The sequence below is a fragment of the Carassius auratus genome, chromosome 21 (genome assembly GCF_003368295.1).
Source record: "Carassius auratus strain Wakin chromosome 21, ASM336829v1, whole genome shotgun sequence".
In the NCBI taxonomy this organism is placed as follows: domain Eukaryota; kingdom Metazoa; phylum Chordata; class Actinopteri; order Cypriniformes; family Cyprinidae; genus Carassius; species Carassius auratus.
In genome coordinates this window covers 13,002,659-13,025,755 of record NC_039263.1, presented here as the reverse complement: position 1 = coordinate 13,025,755, position 23,097 = coordinate 13,002,659, and the positions used below count along the sequence as shown (strand labels likewise).

At 36.9% G+C, this 23,097-nt stretch overlaps 1 protein-coding gene across 1 annotated transcript; it reads left to right on the top strand.

The window, feature by feature from the left end:
* The first annotated feature begins 105 nt into the window (after positions 1-105).
* Positions 106-22,185, top strand: ddx10 (DEAD (Asp-Glu-Ala-Asp) box polypeptide 10). Its single transcript, XM_026196089.1, has 18 exons — positions 106-373; positions 829-889; positions 972-1,102; positions 1,456-1,614; positions 1,720-1,840; positions 3,524-3,713; positions 3,818-3,944; positions 4,585-4,747; positions 4,922-5,006; positions 5,770-5,871; positions 6,849-6,936; positions 7,240-7,328; positions 8,153-8,486; positions 10,165-10,284; positions 10,362-10,526; positions 13,629-13,685; positions 16,903-17,066; positions 21,852-22,185. The coding sequence occupies exons 1-18, from the start codon at positions 188-190 to the stop codon at positions 22,054-22,056; spliced, it is 2,547 nt and encodes an 848-aa protein (XP_026051874.1). The 5' UTR covers positions 106-187; the 3' UTR covers positions 22,057-22,185.
* Positions 22,186-23,097: the final 912 nt, after the last annotated feature.

The window sequence follows — 23,097 nt, the reverse complement described above, 5'->3', positions numbered from 1 at the left end:
AGAATGTAAAAAATATAAGGAACTTAAAATGTTAGGGTCTAATAAATGTTTTTTCGCCGCTCCAGGTCGTTAGATGGCGCTCATTCACGCATATAGCAACGTTCACTGCCAGCAAACATCTCGCGAGGTAAACCTTCACGTGTTGTTACGCTGTTACGCACTAGCTAGTCAACGAAACAAATTGAAAATGCGGGATAAAAAGGATAAAGCTAAAACGCAGATAGACGATGACCCTGTGAAGAATTTTGAGAAATGGAAAAGGAAATACAACAAAACCAAGAAACGAGTCCAAAAAGTTCAAAAGAGCACCAAGAAACGCGACTATGAGGTGGAGAGAGAAGTCATACAGAAGCTGGTGAATAAATACTCCGAGGTGAGATATCATGAGGCTGATATCGCAAAGCATTTCTGACTTCTCATACAGTACTTGTTTCTAAGAAGTTCCACGTGTTTATTTACCTGTTATGCGGCTGTTCTGCCTTTTGACATTTAAAATCAATGTTCAATTTACAAGCGCTAACTAGTCCTTTGGATGTTGTACCTGAAGTGTTGCTGATGGTCAGCACAGGTCTTTACTCAAACATGATACTGTTTTATTTGTAGTCTGTGTTTTTTTTTTTAGTCCTGGGACAGAAAAGGCCACGTAACAGACATAAAAAGTTAACATATCAAGGTTTTGGATTAATTTGATTCCGCATGTCAAGTATTCAGACGCTGTGTTGTGTTGTTGTTGAGATTTATAATAGTCCTGATATCCTTCATCAGACACCTAATCCATCTTGAAACATGCCACTGTTAAGGTTTTGACACGAGTAAATGTTTTCCTAGATCAATCCCAAAGAAGCTGTGAAGTTCTCTGATTTTCCACTCTCAAAAAAGACTCTGAAAGGTGAGCAAACTTGAGGATTTGCATGTTAACAAGTTCACATATGTCTTCTTAATCTTAATGATGCTCTTGATCATGCCTTCAGGTCTTCATGAGGCTCAGTACAGGCAGCCCACAGAGATTCAGAGGCAGACGATTGGCTTCGCTTTGCAAGGGAGAGATGTTCTTGGTGCTGCAAAGACTGGCTCTGGAAAGACTCTGGCCTTCCTCATCCCAGTAAGCAATAGAGCAGTGCTAATGTATTTTTGTAGGCCGACTTGGAAGTAAGCATCACCTTGTTTCTCTTGACAAAACCCCAACAGTAGTGGGTTTTGGCTTGGATAAAAAAAAAATAAAAAAAAATCTGCTGTTATTTGATCAAAAATATAGTAAAACAGCAATATTGTGAAATTGTATACAATATTTAGGGGAAAAAAATCTGAAACACTGTTGAATTCAGTATATTGGAACTGAAAATGCAATGACAAGATTATATTTTTTTGTTCTAATTAATATTTCTGTAAATATGTAATATTTATAATATATTATGATATATATATATATAATATCCATATATCTGTATACTCCAGGTTTTGGAGTGCTTGTACCGTGAACAGTGGACTGCGATGGATGGCCTCGGCGCCCTCATCATCTCTCCCACCCGAGAGCTGGCCTATCAGACCTTCGAGGTGTTGAGGAAGGTCGGCAAGCACCATGAATTTTCTGCTGGTCTTGTAATCGGTGGAAAGGTGCGTCTCTCTTGTCTTTAGCGATTAGTCTGGTTCTTGCTTCTTTTTTTTGTCAAGGTTTTTATCTTGTAATAATTGGTTGTTATTTTTTTTCAATGACTGCAGGATCTGAAAGATGAATCAGAAAAAATCCATCGCACCAATATCATTATCTGCACCCCAGGACGTATGCTGCAACACATGGACGAGACAGCCACCTTTCATGCTTCAGATCTCCACATGCTTGGTAAGGTGATGCTTAGAAAGAGTTTTAAATACAACGCTGTTCAAAAGTTTAGGGTCAGTAAGATTTATATTTGAACAAAGCATTAATTTGATCCAGTGTTAATTTCGTTGACTAAATATTTTCGTCATTATTTTCGTCACGAATATATTTTTGCGGACGAAAACGAAACGAAAACTAAAATAGAAGGCACTGATGGAGACTAAAACTATGACTAAATTGATTGACATTATCGTCAACGAATAAAGGACGAGACGAAAATAGACTGTGACGAAAATCAAATCAGCAGACGGGAGAGATGCGAGGAATCAACAAAAGAACCGGCAAAACGGAACAGGCGAGACTGCATGAGAGAGGAGAACCAATCAGAGCCTGACTTATTGAGACGTGAAGCGAAGGTTTTTAAATGAGCTCCCGGGAAGACGGCATTCGAAGAGGTGATGTCTAAAAGAGCGACAAAATGTCCACAGCTCACTTCACGTTTGACGACGAACAAAACAAAACAAACTGTAAAGCACGCGGAGCGCTCATTCGTGGCAACACAACCAATTTGAAAAGACATTTACAGACGAGCCACCCGGACATTTTCTCAAATGTAATTTCACAACGATGTTCTTTTGTTTATTGAGCTAAGCAAAATTGGAAGACTGCAGTGCGTAGATGTTTTAGCATTAAATATTACGAACTGAAAAGTACTGTAAAATAGCCCCTTTTTCAAGTTAGATGAGAGCACAATACTAATACGTAATATTATGATTAATACATTTGATTAATACTAATGTTTAGTATATTTTATAATGTTCTACTTGTTGACAATATCACAAATATTTCTATATTAGTCATGTGAAACATGAATGTTCACATCCTATCATTATACAAACTAATCTAGCAATATTGTAGTATTTAAAACATACAATATTGCTAGACAAATGAATACCTTATAAAATCTTGTAACTTTTTTTATCCACCCAACTTATTAAATATTTACTTTAAATGTATGCACTTATTGTTCAGCTCAGCTGTAAGCTTTAAGGTCCTGGACCTAACTTTATTTTTCTTTTATTGATGGTCAATTGGCAGCTAGTTATTGTTTACATTATCATGACAGTGTTTGTTGCTGCATAAAAGCTTTTGAATCGAAATAAAGACACAGCTGTGTTGAAATAAAGTTGAATTTGTGTTTTATATATTTTGGTTAAGTTTGTTTCCTATACCAGCTGTAAAAAATTGTCTAGTAAATCTGTTATTGATTTTAGTCGACTAAAATACCAAGCAATTTTAGTCGACTAAAATAAGACTAAAATTAAAACAAATCAGATGACTAAAACTTGACTAAAACTAAAAAGAATTATAGTCAAAAGACTAAGACTAAAACTAAATTAAAATTTCATGTCAAAATTAACACTGATTTGATCATTACTCCCATCTTTAGTGTCACCTGATCCTTCAGAAATCATTTCAATTGGCTGATTTGGTGCTCTTTATTCATTTCTTATTATCAGTGTTGAAAACCATTGTCCCGGTTATTATTTTTGTGGAAATCGAGGTACTTTTTGTCAGAATTCATCAATATAGAATCTCATTGACCCCAAATTTTATACACCAACCAGTGGACTTTATACATGTGCAGTTGTTATTTTCAGCTCTTTATTTTGAATAACCTGACATACATCTCTTCCATGGCAGTACTTGATGAAGCCGACAGAATTCTGGACATGGGTTTCGCCGACACACTCAATGCCATTATTGAAAACCTTCCGAAAACACGGCAGACCCTTCTCTTCTCTGCCACTCAGACCAAGTCTGTCAAAGATCTGGCCAGACTGAGCCTGAAGAACCCAGAGTATGTGTGGGTCCATGAGCAGGCCAAGTTCAGGTAATCTCTTGGTTTTATAGGGATTTATGTTGGGTTTATGTTATGTCAATACCTTTAACATCATGGATGGACATGAAGCTCTTAAACACTGATCTTCTCTGCAGTACACCAGCCACTCTGGAACAGAACTATGTGGTGTGTGAGCTGCACCATAAAGTCAACATGCTCTTCTCATTTTTGAGGAGTCATGTTAAGAAGAAGATCATTGTGTTTTTTGCCTGCTGCAAAGAGGTAACAGCTCAAACTATTTCTGTAGTACATCTCCGTGTCTGTTTTCCTAGAATGGAGTGGGTTTAAAATGTCTGAAACTACCAGAAAAAAAAATATATATATAAAAAGAATGTAAAAAAATTTTTATACGTTATATATGAGCATTATTGTTTAGACTTTCAATTAAAAATATCTTAGACTACTGTTCAAAAGAATCTGTAAAACATTCTTGAGTATTTTATGCTCACCAAGGTTGCATTAAGTTCAGAAATTTATTTTGCACTTATATCAAATATACACTTGAAACAGTAACATTTTGAAATATTATTTTAATTTTCCATAACATCTATATATATATATATATATATATATATATATATATACACGCTAAAATGTAATGTATATCATTGCACAGCTGAAGTGGCATATGATCATTTAGAAATCATTCTAGTATGCTTATTTGCTGCTTAAGAAACATTTCTTATTATTATGCTGCTTATTTTTTATTTCTTTCAGAATTCTTTCATGAATAGAAAGAACAACATCTTTTTTTTAATTATAAATATATTAACTGTTTAATCAATTAAATGCATGCTGGCTGAACAAAAGTATTGATCAAAAAAATGTTTGATGAAATTCACGGGTGTTGTTCTGTATGCAGGTTCAGTATCTGTTCAGGGTCTTCTGCCGGTTGCGTCCAGGTATCTCCGTACTTGCTTTGCATGGAAAACAGCAGCAGATGAAGAGGGTGGAGGTTTATAATGACTTTGTCCGCAAGACCTCAGCCGTCCTCTTTGCCACAGACATCGCTGCCAGAGGACTCGGTAATGGAAGTTTATTCTGTGGAAAAATGCACATTATGTTTGAATGACTGAAATAAGTGCTGTTAATTTAATATTTGGTTTGAGTACAAATCTCAGCAAATGTTTGTGAATATTTATTTAATGAAGCAGTATGTAACTGGAACACATTTAATGGTTTTTTGTCTGTGGTGCTAGACTTCCCTGCTGTGAACTGGGTGCTGCAGTTTGACTGTCCTGAAGATGGAAACACATACATCCACAGGGTGGGCAGAACAGCCAGGTGACACTGATTAACAGTTTTTATCTGAATATTGGTTGAGGGTTAATGTTTCATAAAGCATTGTAACAATCTTAATGGAAGAGTGTTTTATCTGAAACACTAGATGGCAGATTTGAACTGTTCCTCATCACTTCCATGTTTCTAATACATGTGGAAACAATGTTGGCATTGGAATTAAGCTCTTACATAAAATCATATTTAACCACTGTACAGATTTGTCCATTTACACTGGACACATGATAGATTAACACAAGCTCAGCTATTTAGCTTTTACATTTTTATGCTCTGGCTTGACTTGTCAAAGTCTCACCTTGAGGGCACATACTAGGCACTGGATAGCTACAGAAACATGTCAAGTTTCTCGGCGCTTCGAGCGAGACAGCACACACCTGCCATCCACCCAGCTGCCAGTTTCACTCTCTTCTCCTTGTGCTACACTTGTCTTTTCAGTGTGGAATCGATATTCTCAGTAACTCCCCTTCATAGATCACCACCCTCTGCAGAAAGCTCCTGAGCTTTAACACGAACACTCACTGAGCTGAGCATTAAAAAAAAAAAAGGGTTGTGTGAGAGGTCTGCGTTGCAGCAGACCACCTAGTGTGACCTTAAAGGGACAGTTCACAAAAAAAAGAAAATTCTGAGCTCATGCACTCACTGTCATGCCATTCCAAAACCGACTGCTGATATTATGTAGCACAGAATTGAGGAAATATTGAGTGAAATGTTGCTGTAACACACATTCTCTTTCTCTTTTTCTCTGCAGGTATAAGGAGGGAGGCGAAGCTCTTCTTGTCCTATTGCCGTCAGAGGAGAAGGGCATGATTGCACAGCTTCAAGAGAAGAAAGTTCCCATTAACAAAATCAAGTGAGTGTATCTCTCGTTTCCTTCTGCGACTGCATGCAGTCAGTTTTGCAGTGAAAATAAGATGAGCTTGGAGCTAATGTGTAGTTATTGTGTCAGTGTTGTAGTGTGTGACATGTTCATCAGTGTTTAGCAGAAGGCTTTGTGAATAATAGAGGAAGCCACATGCATGCTGAGAACGAAAGATGGCAGCTTGATGCATGTGATCATGTTGAGATCATTATGATCAGTGATATCTGCTGTGAGAATGCAGCTGCAGACCCAGTCTCCACAGGCCTGATTTTATGTTTGCTGTTATTTAGTGTTACTTTTCACAAAAATGTCCCAATTTAACCAGAATGCTCAGTTAATTTAGTAGCATTTGCACTCATCAGTGCCTGACTGGAATGGACAAAAATTCCAAACCATTTCATTGTTAATAAACTTAATTTATAAACTCTTTATTTTTTACTTTTTAAAACAAATCACAAATATGTTGGACCCTGTTTACCCTTGCACTGACTGCTTGACACATGTTAAAACCATATATAAACAAGGCCATTGACTTTAAGGGGTAGTTCACCCCCCAAAAAATAAATAAATACAATTCTGTCATTAATTACTCAGCCTCATTTTGTTTCCTAACCTGTAAGACCATCGTTCATCTTCAGAACATAAATGAAGATATTTTTGATGAATTCGAGAGCTCTTTGCACACAAAAATTAGCTTCTTATAAACTACGGATGAAAAACTAATGTCACATGGACTATTTTAATGATGTCCTTGCTACATTTCTGGACCTTGATGGTTGTAGTGCCCTTGCTGTCTATGGGAGGGTCAGAGAGCTCTCAGAATTCATCAAAAATATATTTATTTGTGTTCTGAAGATGACCAAAGGTCTAATGGGTTTGGAAAAACGTGATGGTGAGTAATTTATGACAGATTTAAAAAAAAATTAGGTGAACTATCCCTTTAATAATTTGTTTGTATTAATTCACAGGGTGAACCCAGAGAAGTTGGTGTGCGTCCAGCAGAAGTTGGAGGCCTTCCTGGCACAGGAGAAGGAGCAGAAGGAACGAGCACAGAGGGTAAGACCCGAGGAGACCTGACTTCCTGTGCAGTCTGTCACACCTCGTCTCAAACACTAAAGGTTGATGCTGTACTGAAGAGCCAAGCCATGCTTTTAGGATAATCGGATTGTCTGCCTCACGCTCAGGGCTGAGCTTTGTGAGGCTCATTATAGAGAGAAGAACAGCATGAAATGTAATCGGGCAAATTGCTGCCATGAAACGCCTGCTAGTGCACTCTCACTAATGTGTTTATCAGGGATAAGTTTTCCGATTTTATCCTCTGTAATGCCTCTTCTCTTTTTCCCCTCCTCTCAACGGCAGTGTTTTGTGTCCTACCTCCGCTCCGTCTATCTGATGAAGAACAAAGACGTCTTTGATGTTTTCCAGCTCAAACTCCCAGAATATGCCATGTGAGTGGATGCTGTGAAGTAATGCCCAGCAGTCCTCTGTGTAAATGTGTTTGTGTGTGAGCCATGTGAACACACTCTTGAGGACTTCAAATAATGCGTCATTATTGTGCAGTTAAATCATCCAAAAAGAAACCATCACCATCCGTTTTGGAAAAACATAGACTGTTTAATACAATTATTTTGTTCATAATTCATTATAGTCTAGTGGTTAGTGTCAATAATCTTGTCTCTATTTCCCCACATACCCATATCCTGTCCAAAAGTGTCAAAAAAGTGAAAATTAGTGAAAGATGACCTGTCACTGTATATTCAGCAGTCATATTTTTGATCATACTTGAACAGTTCATTTTAAAGCAGCATGTACCTTTTTAATGTATTATTATTATTATTATTTTTTTTATATATATAAAAAGATACAAATATTATATAAATGTTTTGTTCTAAAAGCTGTTTTATTTATTAATTTTTTCCTCATCTCCAAATGTCTCTATTAAAAGTGGTAAAAACAAAATATCTGAAATGGTAAAAAAATTATCTGTCACTATATTCAGTAATAGTTTATAATCATATTTGAGCAGTTCCTCTCTTTTAAAACTGCAAATAACTGTTTTAATTTGGTCTTTGAAATGTATTAATGCACATTTTATATGTTATAGAATATATATTCTATTATAAATGCTTTATTTTTTACAAAACATTTTAGTTTTAGTTGACTTAAAAAATAAAAATAAAAAAGTGGCAAAAAAACTAAAATGGGATTTTAAAAAAAAATGCATTTAATTTGACGTGAAGCCGACAGGTTTGTGTGGTCTTGTCGCTGTCAGGTCACTGGGTTTGGCGGTGGCTCCGCGGGTCCGTTTCCTCAGTAAGGCCCAGCAGCAGAAGAGTGGGGTGACGGAGGACCACAGCGGCGCTGCAGGACAGGAGTCTGAAGACGAGCTCAAGAGTTTCAAAGCCCAACTCAAAGGAGAGCAGTCTCAGTCCTCACAGTCTGATGATGATGATGAGGATGATGGTGATGAGGAGGAGACAAAGCCTGCAGCTCTGCTATGTGGCTTTAATGAAGAGGATGAGGACGACCAGAATGATCAGGACCTACTGACTGTCAAGCGTAAAGATGTGTTCAATATCAATGAAGAGAGCCAGGATGAGGAGGAGGTAAATAAGCAACACACATTTCTGGTGTAATTACAGTTATTGCACATTTCTGATGGGCTCTGCTTTGTGAACACAGGAATTATTAGCAGTTAAGGGTTCCCATTTCAATATAAATGGTTGCCTGAGGCAATTTCATGGCTGTATGTTTGATTTTATGCACCTGCTAGTAATAAGTGTGACTGAAATAGCTCAAGCTATTAATTGGAGGAAAATGTCTGTATACTTTTGGCTTTATAACCAAGTAATAGTCACATTTTGCCATACAGAAACAGGATGTTCCTGAATGCATTATTTGGATCTATTTTAACATAACATACAGAGTACGGAATCACAAATTTATAAAAAGGTTTGAATACAAATGACACACTTCAGCTTTATCCTTAACTTGAAACATGGAAAATAATTAATGAAGCTTACCTTGTGAACGGTGGGAAGATTACGTCTGTGGTGCTTATGAAATGGACATTTCTTCAGTCATCTTCCTCGTAACGTCTCGGCTGTTGTGACCCATTGCACTGTGATTCAGAAGAGCTTCTATTCGAGTTCTGTGCATTTTGCGTTCAAAGCGCATTGTTTTAATAGGCCTCCAGATATGAAGACGTGCTAAATTATGTAACTCTCCTCTCAATATTCCTTTGAGACACTGTTAACATGACTCCTGTGCAGACCTGGCAGGTTTATGAGAGACGCGGACCTGTGAGTCATGTCAGAATTGCCTGATATGTCTTGAGGCTCCACAATCAAATACTGCAGTACAGTCAGACATATATATATTTTTAAATAATAATATTTCATAAAAAAAAAATTGAAACTTTCATACAGCTACTTTGCCAAAACAAGAACTGTCAGTTGTATTCATTTAGCCCTGTAATTTATTGTTATTATTAAAAAATAGCTAATTATTTTACATTTGGCATTATTATCATTATTATTATTATTAGTGTTTTAAAGGATAATGATTCTATTGACTGATTAAATTGACTGAATGTGACCGTAAAGAAATTAAATGTATACTATTCTTTTGAACTTTACATTTATCAGTCACGGTTTTCACAAGAAACTGTTTTCATCTAAAACTGTTTTCATCAGCAAGAAATGTTTCTTAAACACCAAATTGAAATTAGCATATTAAAATGATTTCTGATATAGAAATAAAACAATATATATATACAGTTCTAAAGACACTTTACATGTATTTCTTTTATTACATATCATAATAATAAAATGCCTTGTGAATTGTCATTTTTTGCTAGCTTTTCTTTGCACACATGAATAAATTGATTTGGTCAACACCTTGTAAATGATTTTGATTTTTATAGTCCATTTAGTCAATAGTCTTTTTGATGCAAAAGGGCTAAAGGCTGTTACGGCTGTAAATTGCAGAGTAGCAAGTATCTTTTTTTGAGTTTGCAGAGTGTTTAAGTGGAAAGTGGTTTTCCTCAAGATCTGAACCTTTTCACATCTCATCAGCAATCGACTTGATTGACTTCAGAGGAGACAGGAATATTGTGGAGTGGTGTTGGGTGCCTCCGTGTCCTGGTTGAATGACGGGATCAAATGAACTGCTTTCAGAGCTCCTTTATCAATTCTCTTTTTTTAAACCTGGCCCCAAGGAGGTAAAATTGACAGCTTTTATAATTACATCTGGTTATGTAATATACATTTTCTCTTTCTTTAGGACACAGATGCTAAGTCCAAGATTAAGAAACAAAAGGAATCCAAATTCAAAGACGCAAAGAAAATCCAGAAAAAGAGCTTCAAGGTCAACACTAAGAAGATCTTCACTGAGGAGGGAGAGGTTTGTATTCTCAGAAACACATTACTGAGAGTCATAAAAAGCAGTGAAAATTAATTAACTGTGAGGTATGTGTGCAGGTGGTGCAGCAATGGCCTCCATTGCAAAAGACCATGGTACCAGATGAAGAGGAGGAGGAGGAGACGTCTGGCATTAACGTGGAGGCAGCCAAAGAGCGGCTTCGCAAGGAAGACCAGGAGTTCGACAAGATCGAGTACCGTCGTAAAATCAAGGAGAAACATAGGGTGAGATAGACCATACCATCGTCTTTTCCATCCTCTTGGTTCACGCCGAGTTTATATAGCTCCTCCTTGAATCAAAAGGCTTCTTTGAATCTCTTTATTTATTGTGTTCAGCTCCAGGTGTTCAGATTAAAGTAATATTGAAGGAGCTGAGGGCAATGGGCAATCGAAAAGACACGCTGGCCCTGTGGCTGGTGCTCTGGCAGGTTCAGGCAAATCGAAATAACTGAGATGCCTGAGCAGGCAGCGTGGCTTGAAGCTCCAGGCATCAGTGCTGAGATTGGGCCTCTGACTTATTACTGTACTTCTGAGTATTGGACAAGCTTTTAAAGGATTGCTCTCCGGCAAAATCACACCATTTGCGTCGTTCCAGCAAAGAGTGTTTTCTCCTTGAGAGTCAAGTACGGTGAAGTGCATCCCTAGTTTATGTCTGATGTAGGTTTCAGTTTATTTGTGTTTTTTTTTATTTTATTTTATATATATATATCGATCGCTGGGAGAGCGTAGCTAAGTTAGAAAGTAGAGAAGTAATGGGATCTGTTTCTATAATGGGACATGGAGCAGATGAGCACCATGTTCTTTATGTCCTGTTTTCGTGGCCCTTTTTCATCCAAGTTAAACTTAGAGTTAGGTTTTAGTAGATTCTGCTGTTTTCCACTTTTTTTTTCTAACGATAGAATACAGAAGGCAGGAATTGATTGGAGAAAGAGTTGATCTTGCAGCATTCATATGAGCACCATGGATTATTATGTGTGCTAATCAGTAGATCAGAGCTTTCCAAATTGTAATTAAATCATAAAAACAAATTAAATTAAAATGTACAATTAATACAATTATAAAAAAAAAAGTCAAAATAAAATGCATATTCAAGAGATTAAATGTTTAATGTTCAAATAATTAATCATAAAAATGTAGAATATAAGTACATTTAAAAAATGTATATGTATTTTGTTTACCTGCATGTCATGTGACTTATTAATGCAAATTCAGTAAATCATGAATATTTAAATGTTGTCAAATTATCCAAATAATAAATGTACTTCAAGCTAATATTATGTCATAAAACTCTGACAGACAACAAAGTTTGTAGTCCCTGCACTAGGTCTTGGCTTGGTTTTACCAAGCATTTAACAAGATAAGACATCCATTGAAAAACAAGTATTAAAGTCAATGTAAAATAAGATGCAGCATTTAGTTTTGTTGAAACATGGTTTTTCATTTAATAAAAACATGGTTTTACGTAATCTCTGAAACAATGATTTCTTTTGAAATCACTTAGACTTAATACATGTTCCCCAATAGCCACAGCTATTTAGCCCATGTTTTGCCAAACTCTCATTCTGGTCAGGCTCTAATTTAGACTTTTTTTTTCCAATCAATACAATTACTTTTTTTTTAATCTTATAAAAAAAATTTTTTGCTCAGAAATCCATCAAATTGTGGAATTAAGTTGTAGTATAAAATAAATTCTATTTGATTTTAATGAGCTGAAACTGAATATTGGGCCCTATTTTTTTTTTTTTATAAACTGAGAGGTTGTTGTCTGTTAACCCAGCATAGTACATTTGAAATCTTTCACTTCTCAGCCAAGTGAAAACTAAAATAAAACATGCTGGTGCCAGTCTCTCCTGCCAATTTCTCCTGCCAGTTCTGTCAAGTACTGACATTCAGACTGGCATACAGTAAAAACCATTTTTTTCCCTGAAAGTCACGAGGCAGAAGACATTGTCTTGTGTCTGTGAACATTCCTGTGAAAAGCCTAACCATCCTAATCCATTTTGATTTTGTATTTTGTGCTCTCAGAGACTTTGAGAGGGAGCTACCCAGTAATCCATCAGATACATGCTCATGCTCATTAATCAGACATGCTAGGCTCGCTGGTGCCTTTGTGTTTCATATTCTCTCATGGAGTCTTTATTACTCCAGCTGAACAACATTTGGAGCTGAACCCTGAGACTAACAGCATGCATAGTGTTTCTTTAAAACCACTGATGGGTTTTGCTGCATATGTGACGTGTGCCAAGTCAGCGACTCAAAATGTGTCAGTATAGGTTTGCTTTAAAGGTATGGATAAGCTATTAATATCAAACTTCTGCATTCTTTTAGTGAGATTATAGTTTTATAGAGTACCACAGCGTTCTTGCGGATCTGTGGGAGGATAATAACTTATTTAGAGAGTTTTTAGATAGAAGAATGTTCCTGGCTTTCTCAAATATGCTATAAGGTCAAACTCACACTAACTTTATTTATTATAACTTAATTTATTCACGAAATTAAGAACTGTTATAGTTAACTGAAACTAATGGCAAACAAATTTCACATGAAACTATATAACACCAGAATTTATATTTTATAAAAGAGATCTCCAAAGATCTCTGCCTTTAAAAATTTTTTAGTTTAAATATTTGGTAACACTTTATTATTACTAAAATGCATTTTACTAGAATATTGGATGTTTATTAGCACTAATACAGCACTCATTGATGCCTGACCTTATTTTAGACCCCTTAAATCCTACCTAACATTAACAACTACCTTAATAAATATTAATAAGCAGTAGATTAGGAGTTTGTTTAGGGAAAACTCTTAATATGCAATATATTCTGACACATTTAATGGCAACCCGCCGCTGTCACTGACTTTGATTTTATGGCACTGATATTTGTACAATGTCGTGTCCGAGTGAACCAATGGATATTAGCATCATTTGACATTTCTAAAGTAATGAAAAGCCAATGAAATGCACTTGACATTGGGTTTATTACACTCTCAGCACTCTGATTTCCATTCAACCCTCAACCTCTTAATATTTCCGTCTTCCAGACATCTGTGAGTCACTAGTAATGTGTATATTTGTCTGGTAGTCTAGTCGCCCCTTCATATTGGAAAATGACACACGACAAACATCAAGTCCTATTCGTTCTCTCTCCAAAAGAAATGCAGGGCACTGAAGTTAAATTGTGCTTTCTTTTCCCTGAGTCCGTGTAATCAATTCAACCCCTTGCTGTTTGACATGTTTATGAGATTGTGGCATGACCAAATATAAGTACCTGAGCACCTATTTATTAAGTCATTTCTTTTCTCTCTCTCTCTCGTTTTCAATAGGAGAAAAGACTGAAGGAGAAAGCAGCTCGAAGGGAAGCGAGCAAACAGCATAAAGAGGTATGTCAAACATAGCTCAAAGTCATCTCGAAAGCTGGATGTTAATGATGAGAGCTGGTATTGTATGTGAATTTAAAGCAACAGCACATTTAAAGCAAATTTGAGGATCTGAAAGGTTCATTAAATGGTTTATGATTTGAAATGAGGAATTCCGGTCACAGGAAGTGAGAGGGGAAAGATGCCACTCGGTTTCTGGCCTTTCCCTCCCACAGACAGCGCATAATTCACAGGATGGCAGCTGTCATGTGTCCCGTCTCTCTCCGCCTGTCCTCGCTGGGGGATTGAGCTCTGCGCATCCATATGGAAATGCAGCTGCTGCTCTCCTCTCGTTTGTCATCTGATCAATTCAGCGGTCTGTCCTAGATCGTGTGACTATTCATCACCACCCTAACAATGAATCTCAGCACTCTTTTAGCATTCACTCATTCCTTTGACTTATCAGCCCGATTGGTGGTTGATCGGTCCATCATTACACATGGTCCAGATTAATTTAGAGAGCTATTTAATCACCCTTTTGACAGCATGTGCTGTAACAGATAGCGGTGCTGATTCATTTTTTTGTCAGTTTCACTTCTTTTGGAGCTCCTCTCCAGGAGATTGAGGAAATAGATGGACCCTACAGAGTCTTGTTGCTCAATCGGTAAATTTGTTAATGTAATGCCATTAATTTACAAAAAAAACGTACCTTTCCTTAGTTTCATTTGTAGGTTGAAGGTTACCACAGTCAACCTTTTTTTTATTTATAGGATTATATAATGATTAAAGGGGACATGAGATGCAAAATTCACTTTTCCATGGTGTTTGTACATAAATGTGAACTGTCAGTGTGTGTACACAACCACATTATAATGCAAAAAATCCGCCCAGTGCCTTTTTATTTTTTTTACATCAGCTCTGATCATAAGCACTGTCTCAGATCAAGCCATTTACAGATTCCTGGCAGAGTGACATCACACAGACCAAGGCTCCTCCCATGACTATTGACGGACACTGCTGTTTTAGCATAGACTCGACCTGACTGAGCTGTTATCAGTCCGCCATTGTTTCACCACCGGAGCAGATGTAGATAATAATGTCTCCTAAGCGATGAAGTGTTCTGTTGTTGGCTGTAATAATGAACACAGCAGTCATTTACTCCTGACATCTGAGCCACTGAGGACGCAGTGGATTACGCTTGTTTCTGAAGTGAATACACCCCAATCTACGTAAATGCGTTTTGTTCGCGCAAATGATTCATGATCCAGCCTCACATCCAAAAGTGAGTATAAGGTTATGAATCTTTGCGAATCACCTTTCCGAATACTGTGCTAGTTAAAACAAACGCTGTTTAAGTTACTGTCTCAGGGAGCTGCTCCTCACAACACTGAAGATAGGGGCGGGGCCAGCTGTAACTCATTAGCATTTAAAGGGATATTCACCAAAACGGGTAGCTTTGAAAAGAGGGTGAAAAGCGTGTTGTTTTACACTACCATTGAGAAATTATCAAAGTATGTTATAGACTTCGTTAAAACATAAATTATACCAACGTGTGGAAAATGAGCATCTGATGTCCCTTTTAAAAAGTCAATTTTTTATAATTTTAATTAATCCTTGCAGAATAAAAGTATTAATTTCTTAATTTCTTTTGTTTTAAGTTCTTGCTTTAAGTCTTTTATTCCGACTCCCGCTTATTGCTGTTCTTGTTGTCTGGCGTTATTCAGTGCACATAGACGCGTCTGTTCAAAGCGCAGGTCTGTCAGCAGAATTCAAATGGGTCTTACAAAGCATGATTAGATTACAGCACAGGCAGAAGCATCGCTGAATACAGAGTGTCCGGTACCTAAAGAAACCCCATATCGGGTCCAAGCACAGATATACACGCTCCCCTAACCAAATCTTTAATGGCAGTAGGCTGTTCTATACTGTAGATTATTCAGACCAAGAACCACACACTTAGACATGAAGAATTTAACCTGTAAAGTTGAACAAACACCTGTTATTTTATATAATTTTAATGTTGTTGTCTTGTTCCTTTATCTGTAATAGATTATACCACAATATTTTTCTGGCACAGACAATTCAGCCTCTGCCAATCTGGGTGGTCTGTTTAGATGTGCATATTACTGTAGATGTGTGAATTGACACAGTGTGGATTTAGATTTATGGAGTTTTGTGTAAGAAACAAAACCGTTTGGCCACAGACATAAATTCTTCTGTCTTAAACCAAAGAAGAAGAGGTCAGAACACGGGGTGATGCTGCACACTGTAGAACTTGCCTGAGGGCACAGCAAGTCAGTCTGGAGGTGGAGCAGAACAGTGGGGAAATAAATCTGGTTGTGACCAGACCAAGGTCTGAGTTGTTAAGTCTCTGAAACTTATAATGAACAAAGACAGGGCTGGAATCGATTCCTTGACCACCATCGCTGGAGGAAACGGACACACTTTGGTTGTAAATGATCCCAGAGCTGACATATTTAGGGAGATTGTATCCATTGATCAGGATGTGAAGTACCTCTGATGGCCAACAAGTTCATTTATAATACCTAGATAGATCTATCCATTAGCTTTCTCAGTGGCAGTTGCTCAGCTGGTGTAGGAACCCCTCAGATGCAAAAATGTGTACCTTTAGTGATACAACAGCTTGTCGCTGGGGCAGTGCCCTCAAAAAGTCATCTTTTGCACCTTATGTACCCCTAAGAATGTCATAGTAGCACCTTAAGGGTACATATTACTACTACTCTAAGGTAATAATTTGCACCATTTAAGGGTAATAATAAGTTACTACATTTATTAAATTAAAAGATTAGTCCACTCAAAACCATGAAAGTCATTAGTAATCAAAAAAAGGTTGTTTTGAATATTTTCTTCAAAATATTTTCTTTTCTGTAAAATAAATCATAAAGCCGGCTTTGTATTTACACTACAAATACAATGTTATCTAAATTTCTGACCACAGATGGGATCCCAAATCAGATCTTGCAATCTCTACCAATGAGCTGATGATTTGAATCAGGTGTTAGATTAGGGCGACATGCAAAATGTGCAGGCCATGGGTGCCTCCAGGACAGGTTTGAAAACCACTGGTTTACTGAGATTGTATGACAGGTGGAAACAGGCTAGAGTTAACAGGGAAAGAAAATATTCATTTTGAAAGGTGCCATCGTCTAAGATATCAGATGATCAGTATTAACGATTGATAAGTACATTATGTAATTGAAGAATTCTCTCTGTCACACAGGAGAAGAAAGGTGATGATGATGACGACGACGACGATGATGAGGAGGAGGAGGAGGAGGAGGTGGTAGCGTATCTGTCAGGTGCCAATGAAGAATTTGACCCCAGCACACTTCCTGATCCCGACAAAGTGCACAACTCTGAGTCCTCCTCGGAGGAGGAAGAAGGGTAAGAGTAAAACTTTTGCGAACAACATTAATGACTTTCATCGCTTTCAAAAGTCATGCAGCAATTTCATCACTCAAACCTCTAATGAAGAACGATTGAGTTTTTCATGAAAAGCTAAGAGCGTTAAAAAGGCACCAGGATGTGACCTAAAGGATGGTGATCCTCTAAAATACAAAGTTTCTAACTGTGCACCGTTTCAAATTGAATGGCTATATTTGAGCGTCGAACCAATTATCATATTTGACCCTTTTCAGTGCATTGCGGAGGTATGCAGGGCTTTGTGATGGTGGGAAACCATTACACCAGTAAATCAAGCCAATCAGTCTGACACCGCATCACGAGGCCGTAATTATTCTGAAATGAGGAATTGATTCTTCTGATACTCAATTACAGCCTCGGCTTTCTCAGCTCTCTCTGCTTGTATTGAGTTTGTAGCGTTCGATTAGGCTCAGGCATGCTGATCCGGTGTTCTTTTTGTTCTGAGGTCCGCTGCAGAATTGCCTCTCTGAGGAGGTATCCCTCTAAAGGGGAAAATGATTCATGATGATTCATTTTCCCCATGGCAGCATTAAGCACAGATCCTTTAGTTGGCTGTAGATAATCTATAAAATGCATAATTACATCCAGATTTAAAGTGAGAGGCAGGGCCATACTTTATTCTCACTCTCGCTTTTTGTCTTTTATCCAATCCTCTCTTGTAAAACCCAATCATGTCCTTTGTTCTCATTCGTCTTCAGTCTTTCCATCTGTCGGCCCATACTTTTATGTCTCTGTTTTTCTGTCATTCAGTCATGTACGTGCATTAAGGACGCTCTCTGACACGCACAAACACAGTGCAGGTGATACGGCATAGACAGCAGCAGCGGCTCTGATTAATGACTTTGTGCGGTGTGTTTACTGCATGGCTACACTTGCTGAATGCAGGAGAGGCTCTGGCGCTGTAAATCTGATAAATCTCTCTTTCTTCCTCTTCTTTTGGCTCGCTCGCCCATTTTTTTTCCGTCATATTGAAGGCTGGTGTTCGGGACTGGAGCCAGAGGCATCACTAACCCTGAACCAGTACCTGTCTTCCTACTTTGCTGTCTTGACCGATACCTCCCTCCCATAAATCTAATAGGATCTTACTGGCCCTGCCTCACCTTTGCCCCTGCCAGCACTTTGTGAATCTTTGGAAATATTCCTTAAAACGAGAGTGAAGTTACTCTGAATGCTGAGTTACAGTAAAATGAATGAGTGGTCCATTTGTGAAGTTTTACGAATGATGAATCTGTTCAGAGAATCAGTCGATCCGGCCATAAACATTTCGGAATTATTCATTTACGACTCTTCTCTTAATGATTCTGTCTTTAAGTTTAACTAACTGACTCATTGACCCTGTCACAGCAGTTAACGGATCATATCAGGAATCCAACAACTAGGGCGGCATGATTAATTGAAATAAAAATTGATATGCAGTATATAGTGTGATTTAGTAAACTGTGGTTTAATTAAATATTTGCATCGTGAGTGAAGTGCAGTACTGTGTTTACACCAAACAGCTTTGATGCTTCTACACTTGAACAGTTAAATTATTTAAATTGTATTAAATATATCATTTATTTTTGTATTTTATGGTTGAAGTACAATAGTGAGAATTTTTATTTTTACTTTTTTATTTTGTATTTTTTTATGCAGCTTATTATTATTATTATTATTATTATTATTATAAGCTGCATACAAATGTATATATATTTACAAAATGTTGGCAAAATCGTGCCGTCCTATACAAAGCACAACAAACCTGAAAACACACAAACACACACATACTAATTTAAAGCGCAATATTTTAAATTGTAGACAATTTGCTATTTAAATTTTTTCCAAATAGTGCAACCCTTCCAACAACTGACAAGAAGATATAGATTTTCTTATATACACAGTGTTCCTTAATAGTTCACCCAAAATTACAATTCTGTCAATTACTTCTAAACATGTATGACTTTCTTGTACACTTTATTTTAAGGTCCAATTCTCGCTATTAACAATCCATTAACTTTGACTTTTGCCTCAATATTGCCTAATTTGCTACTTATTATTAGTAACTAAGGTAGTTGTTAAATGTAAGTATAGGATAGGATTAGAGTTGTAGAATATGGTCATAATATTTGCTTTATCCTTTCTAATAAACAGCCAATATGTTAATAATAGGCACGATAATAAGCAGCTAGTTAACAGTGAGACCTGACCCCTATACTAACGTATTACTGACTGACTTAATTCTGTAGAACACCAAAGAAGATATTTCAAAGAATCTTGGTTATAGTTTTGTTGCCTATTAACCAAATATGTATGTAAGTATGGACAAATCAACTATGACATGAGTTATTAATGACCTAGTTTTCATTTTTGGTAATTTTTCCCTTTAATTTTTATATTCCTACCAGGAGTGTTTTTAATTAGCTAGTTGATTTGCACATCCCTAATTCTATATGACCAGCCCTTAACATTGTAATGTGTGCTATCTAAAAACCTGACTGCTGTAAACCAGAGGATGGATTTTCCCACCTCCAGGTGGTCTCTGGACAGACCTTTAATGTTATTAGTTGTCCTGGATGTTCATGAGTACACCGTTCATGTATTAACTCACTTAATTAAGTTAGGGCCATTTAAGACCTTCTAACTTAATTAAACGTTGTGCTGATCTATCATCCTTCCTGGTTTCTTCATGGTATTATTATGTAAAAGAGCTGTGCAGCAAGCACTTTGCATGAGATCCCTAATAAATAACACAAATGCACTGATCCTTCCCATTAAGTACGTATCTCATTACATATAAAACCTTATATGTTGCAAAGAGTTCAGGAAGGCACAGAAAGTTCTCATCAAAACATGATTTAAACAGTCTAGCACTCACAGTGTGCTGCGAAAAACTTGCAACTAAGCAGCTCAGAATAATTGTGCTGTGGATTCTGCACAACTCCAGAAATGGTGGAAGTCCAGTAGCTTTCCTTTACAAAAGAGCTGAACTTTTGTTCTTGCTATAAATTTAACTTTTATAGACCAGAGGAAAGCTTTTCACACCTCAAAGTCTCTTGACAGGACCTTAATAGTATTACTTGCCCTGGATGTGCATGAATGCACCATTCTAGCCTCATTTAATTAAGTTAGGAATTGTCTGCATTGGCTATCAAGGTCACCCGCATGGGCCGGTACTTTGAAAAAACCCATTCACCTCAACAGCACATAGATGCCTTTTAAAATGCAGTGCACGTTTGTGATAGGAATCGCTTCCTAGATGAATCTCAGATGATTGCTTTTGCAAGCACTTTGGTGCATCAGTGGTCCTGTGGGAAATGTTCAGTGCCTTGTTTTGCAAATGCACATTCTCCAAAGAATTTTCAATCAGCTCAAGGAAAGTCTTTTCCTTTCTCAGTGAATATCTATGCTCTGTGGTCACAGATCGACAGCTGAAAGCTGATGTTGTAATTAAAGATCAAGGACAAGTAGCACATCACAGGATCTCTTGTGTTTACAAGTAGGAGATGGGATGGGGTAAGCTTTGCCACTTTTACTTAAGTTGTCTTAAAAAGGAAATTAGATGCAGTTAAACAAATATGCCTAAATATATTTCAAGGTGTCTCCCCATCAGCTGAAATTCAAAAAGAGCATCTTAAATGTGGAGCCATTTAAAGTTTGAGAAGACTTTTTTTCTTTTTCTTTTTCTTTTAAAGCAAGATGTTTTTAAATTAAAAGTAAGCATACAAAACAAGCAATCATTTTACATATTATGTCCTATTCCAAATTTTTATTAAAATTTTCCTTAAGATATCCATGATTCATCATAGCAAGCTTTAATATTCAAAATATTTTATTGTAGTGTATTTATAAAAACAAGCTGAAAAGGTAGGCCTTTTTTTATTACTTATATTATTATTCAAATGTTTGATTATTCAAATGATATATATATATATATATATATATAAGGAATTAATACTTTTATTTAGGAAGAATGCATTAAATTGATCAAAAGTGACAGTGAAAACATTTATAATGTAACAATTTTTTTTTTTTTTTAAATAGAAAGCATGATTTTCACAATTAACACAAATTAAGCACAAAAAAATCTTGGTGAGTATGTTATTTAATTTAAACATTTCAATTTAGAAAAATATTTACCAACCACAAACTTTAGAACAATAGTGTACAATACATAACAAAGACTCGTTAAGACATATTTTGTGTGACATAGAAAATTTACTTGCATTTTAATGCAGAAGCCATTTATCATAAAAAAAAATCTTTATCTCATTTGCATCTCTGACTCGTAGACCGCAGCTTACCGTATTTTTCGGACTATAAGTCGCACTGGACTATAAGTCGCATTTATTTAGACACAAGAACCAAGAGAAAACATTACCGTCTACAGCCGCGAGGGTGAGCTCTATGTCTTCAGTGTAGACTACAGGAGCACTGAGCAGCATAGACCGCCCTCTCGCAGCTGTAGACGGTAATGTTTTCTGTTAGTTCATTTCTCTTGGTTCATGTCAAATTAATTTTGATAAATAAGTCGCACCTGACTATAAGTTGCAGGACCAGCCAAACTATGAAAAAAAAGTGTGACTTATAGTCCGGAAAATACTGTATGTATGATTATGTGACACAAAATTTATGCCGTTTTCTAGATTAATGCGACTGACACGGTTTACCCACTGACACATCTTGCCCCACTCTTCACTGTATATATAGCCTATCTTGCCTTTTGTCTTCTGTCTTCATATGTGTATTGACCCTTCTTTGTCTTTGCAGCGATTCATCAGACCGAGGTGGCAGGAAGAGAAGTTTCAGCAGCGACAGCAGTGAGGATGATGATGATAGCGATGATGAAGTACAGCAGACACAGGTGGGCAAGAAGAAGCCCAGGAAGGAGTCCACAGTAACTCCTCTGGACACTGGCCTCTCACTGGCTGAAGACGAGGAGCTCGTGTTGCATTTATTGGGCAGTCACAGCTAGGTCCCTGTACCTATTATCTCCTGAAGAGTTCCTTATTCATTTAATTTGTATGTCGAGTGTATAAAATGCCCCTTGACTAATAAAATTTATCCTGATTGTGATGGCAACTTTAAGATGCATTGCCATACATATCCTTGTGATTTATTGTGTTAAAAGTGCAGGTTATAATTTCCTTTCCTGCCTCTTGCCTTCTTTACATCCTCTCCTCCTCAAGAAAGGAATTGAATACTCAGGTGGCGTCTTGCCAGACAGCCTCAAATTACCTACAAAACCCCTGTTTTGCAGTGAAGCAAAAAAAACAGCACAGCTGATGTCAATCCTGATAGAGAACCACTGTGAAGTCCCAGGTGCCATCTATAACCTATTACTGTTAAACGGCTCTCATTATTTCTGGTTTGAATATTGCCTTCCTGTCACATTGAACAGTCACTTAATGTGTGATTTACTCTCCCTCATTTCTGTGGCAGAAATAGAAATGGAGGGTTCTGAAAGAAAACTTTGGTTTTGCGAGTACTGTCCATTATTCAACACAAATCCATCTTTCTGAATTGTCTGGTTGTCTGCATTTAGCTGGCTCATGTCAGGAGGGGGATTGGATTAGGTTTATATATAGCCACCCTTTAGCACCAGCATAACTTTGCATTGTTCAGTGGTGACCTTATCCAACCCTGGTTTTATCAGATCCGTCAACAGTGCTCTTGAGACCCAAATTATTCTCAACATTCATTATACAACAGTTCGACAGCACGAGTGTGTGTAAATACATAAGAAACAACTACGGAATGTCTTTAAAAAGCCTACGCCTCTGTTACTAAGTCACTTGAAGTAATGTTGAGTTGCTTCATGAAAGCTTATTGTATAACTGTACTAAACGTTAACTGTATTGTATTAAGAGATTAGTATGAGAGAGAGATGAACTAGTGAGATTACCTGCATTTATTCTTCAGCTTAATCTCATATTCAAAATAAAACATTTGTTTGAATGATATCTTTGTCATACTATCTTTTCATTTGTTTAAGGGATAGTTTACCAAAAAATGA

What these genes read in the sequence shown, in the direction of transcription:
- ddx10 (XM_026196089.1), top strand. Translation starts at nt 188, where the DNA reads ATGCGGGATAAAAAGGATAAAGCTAAAACGCAGATAGACGATGACCCT. An exon ending in AGAGCCAGGATGAGGAGGAG is followed by an intron (nt 8,487 to 10,164) that starts GTAAATAAGCAA and finishes CTCTTTCTTTAG; the next exon opens with GACACAGATGCTAAGTCCAA. An exon ending in TCCTCGGAGGAGGAAGAAGG is followed by an intron (nt 17,067 to 21,851) that starts GTAAGAGTAAAA and finishes TTGTCTTTGCAG; the next exon opens with CGATTCATCAGACCGAGGTG.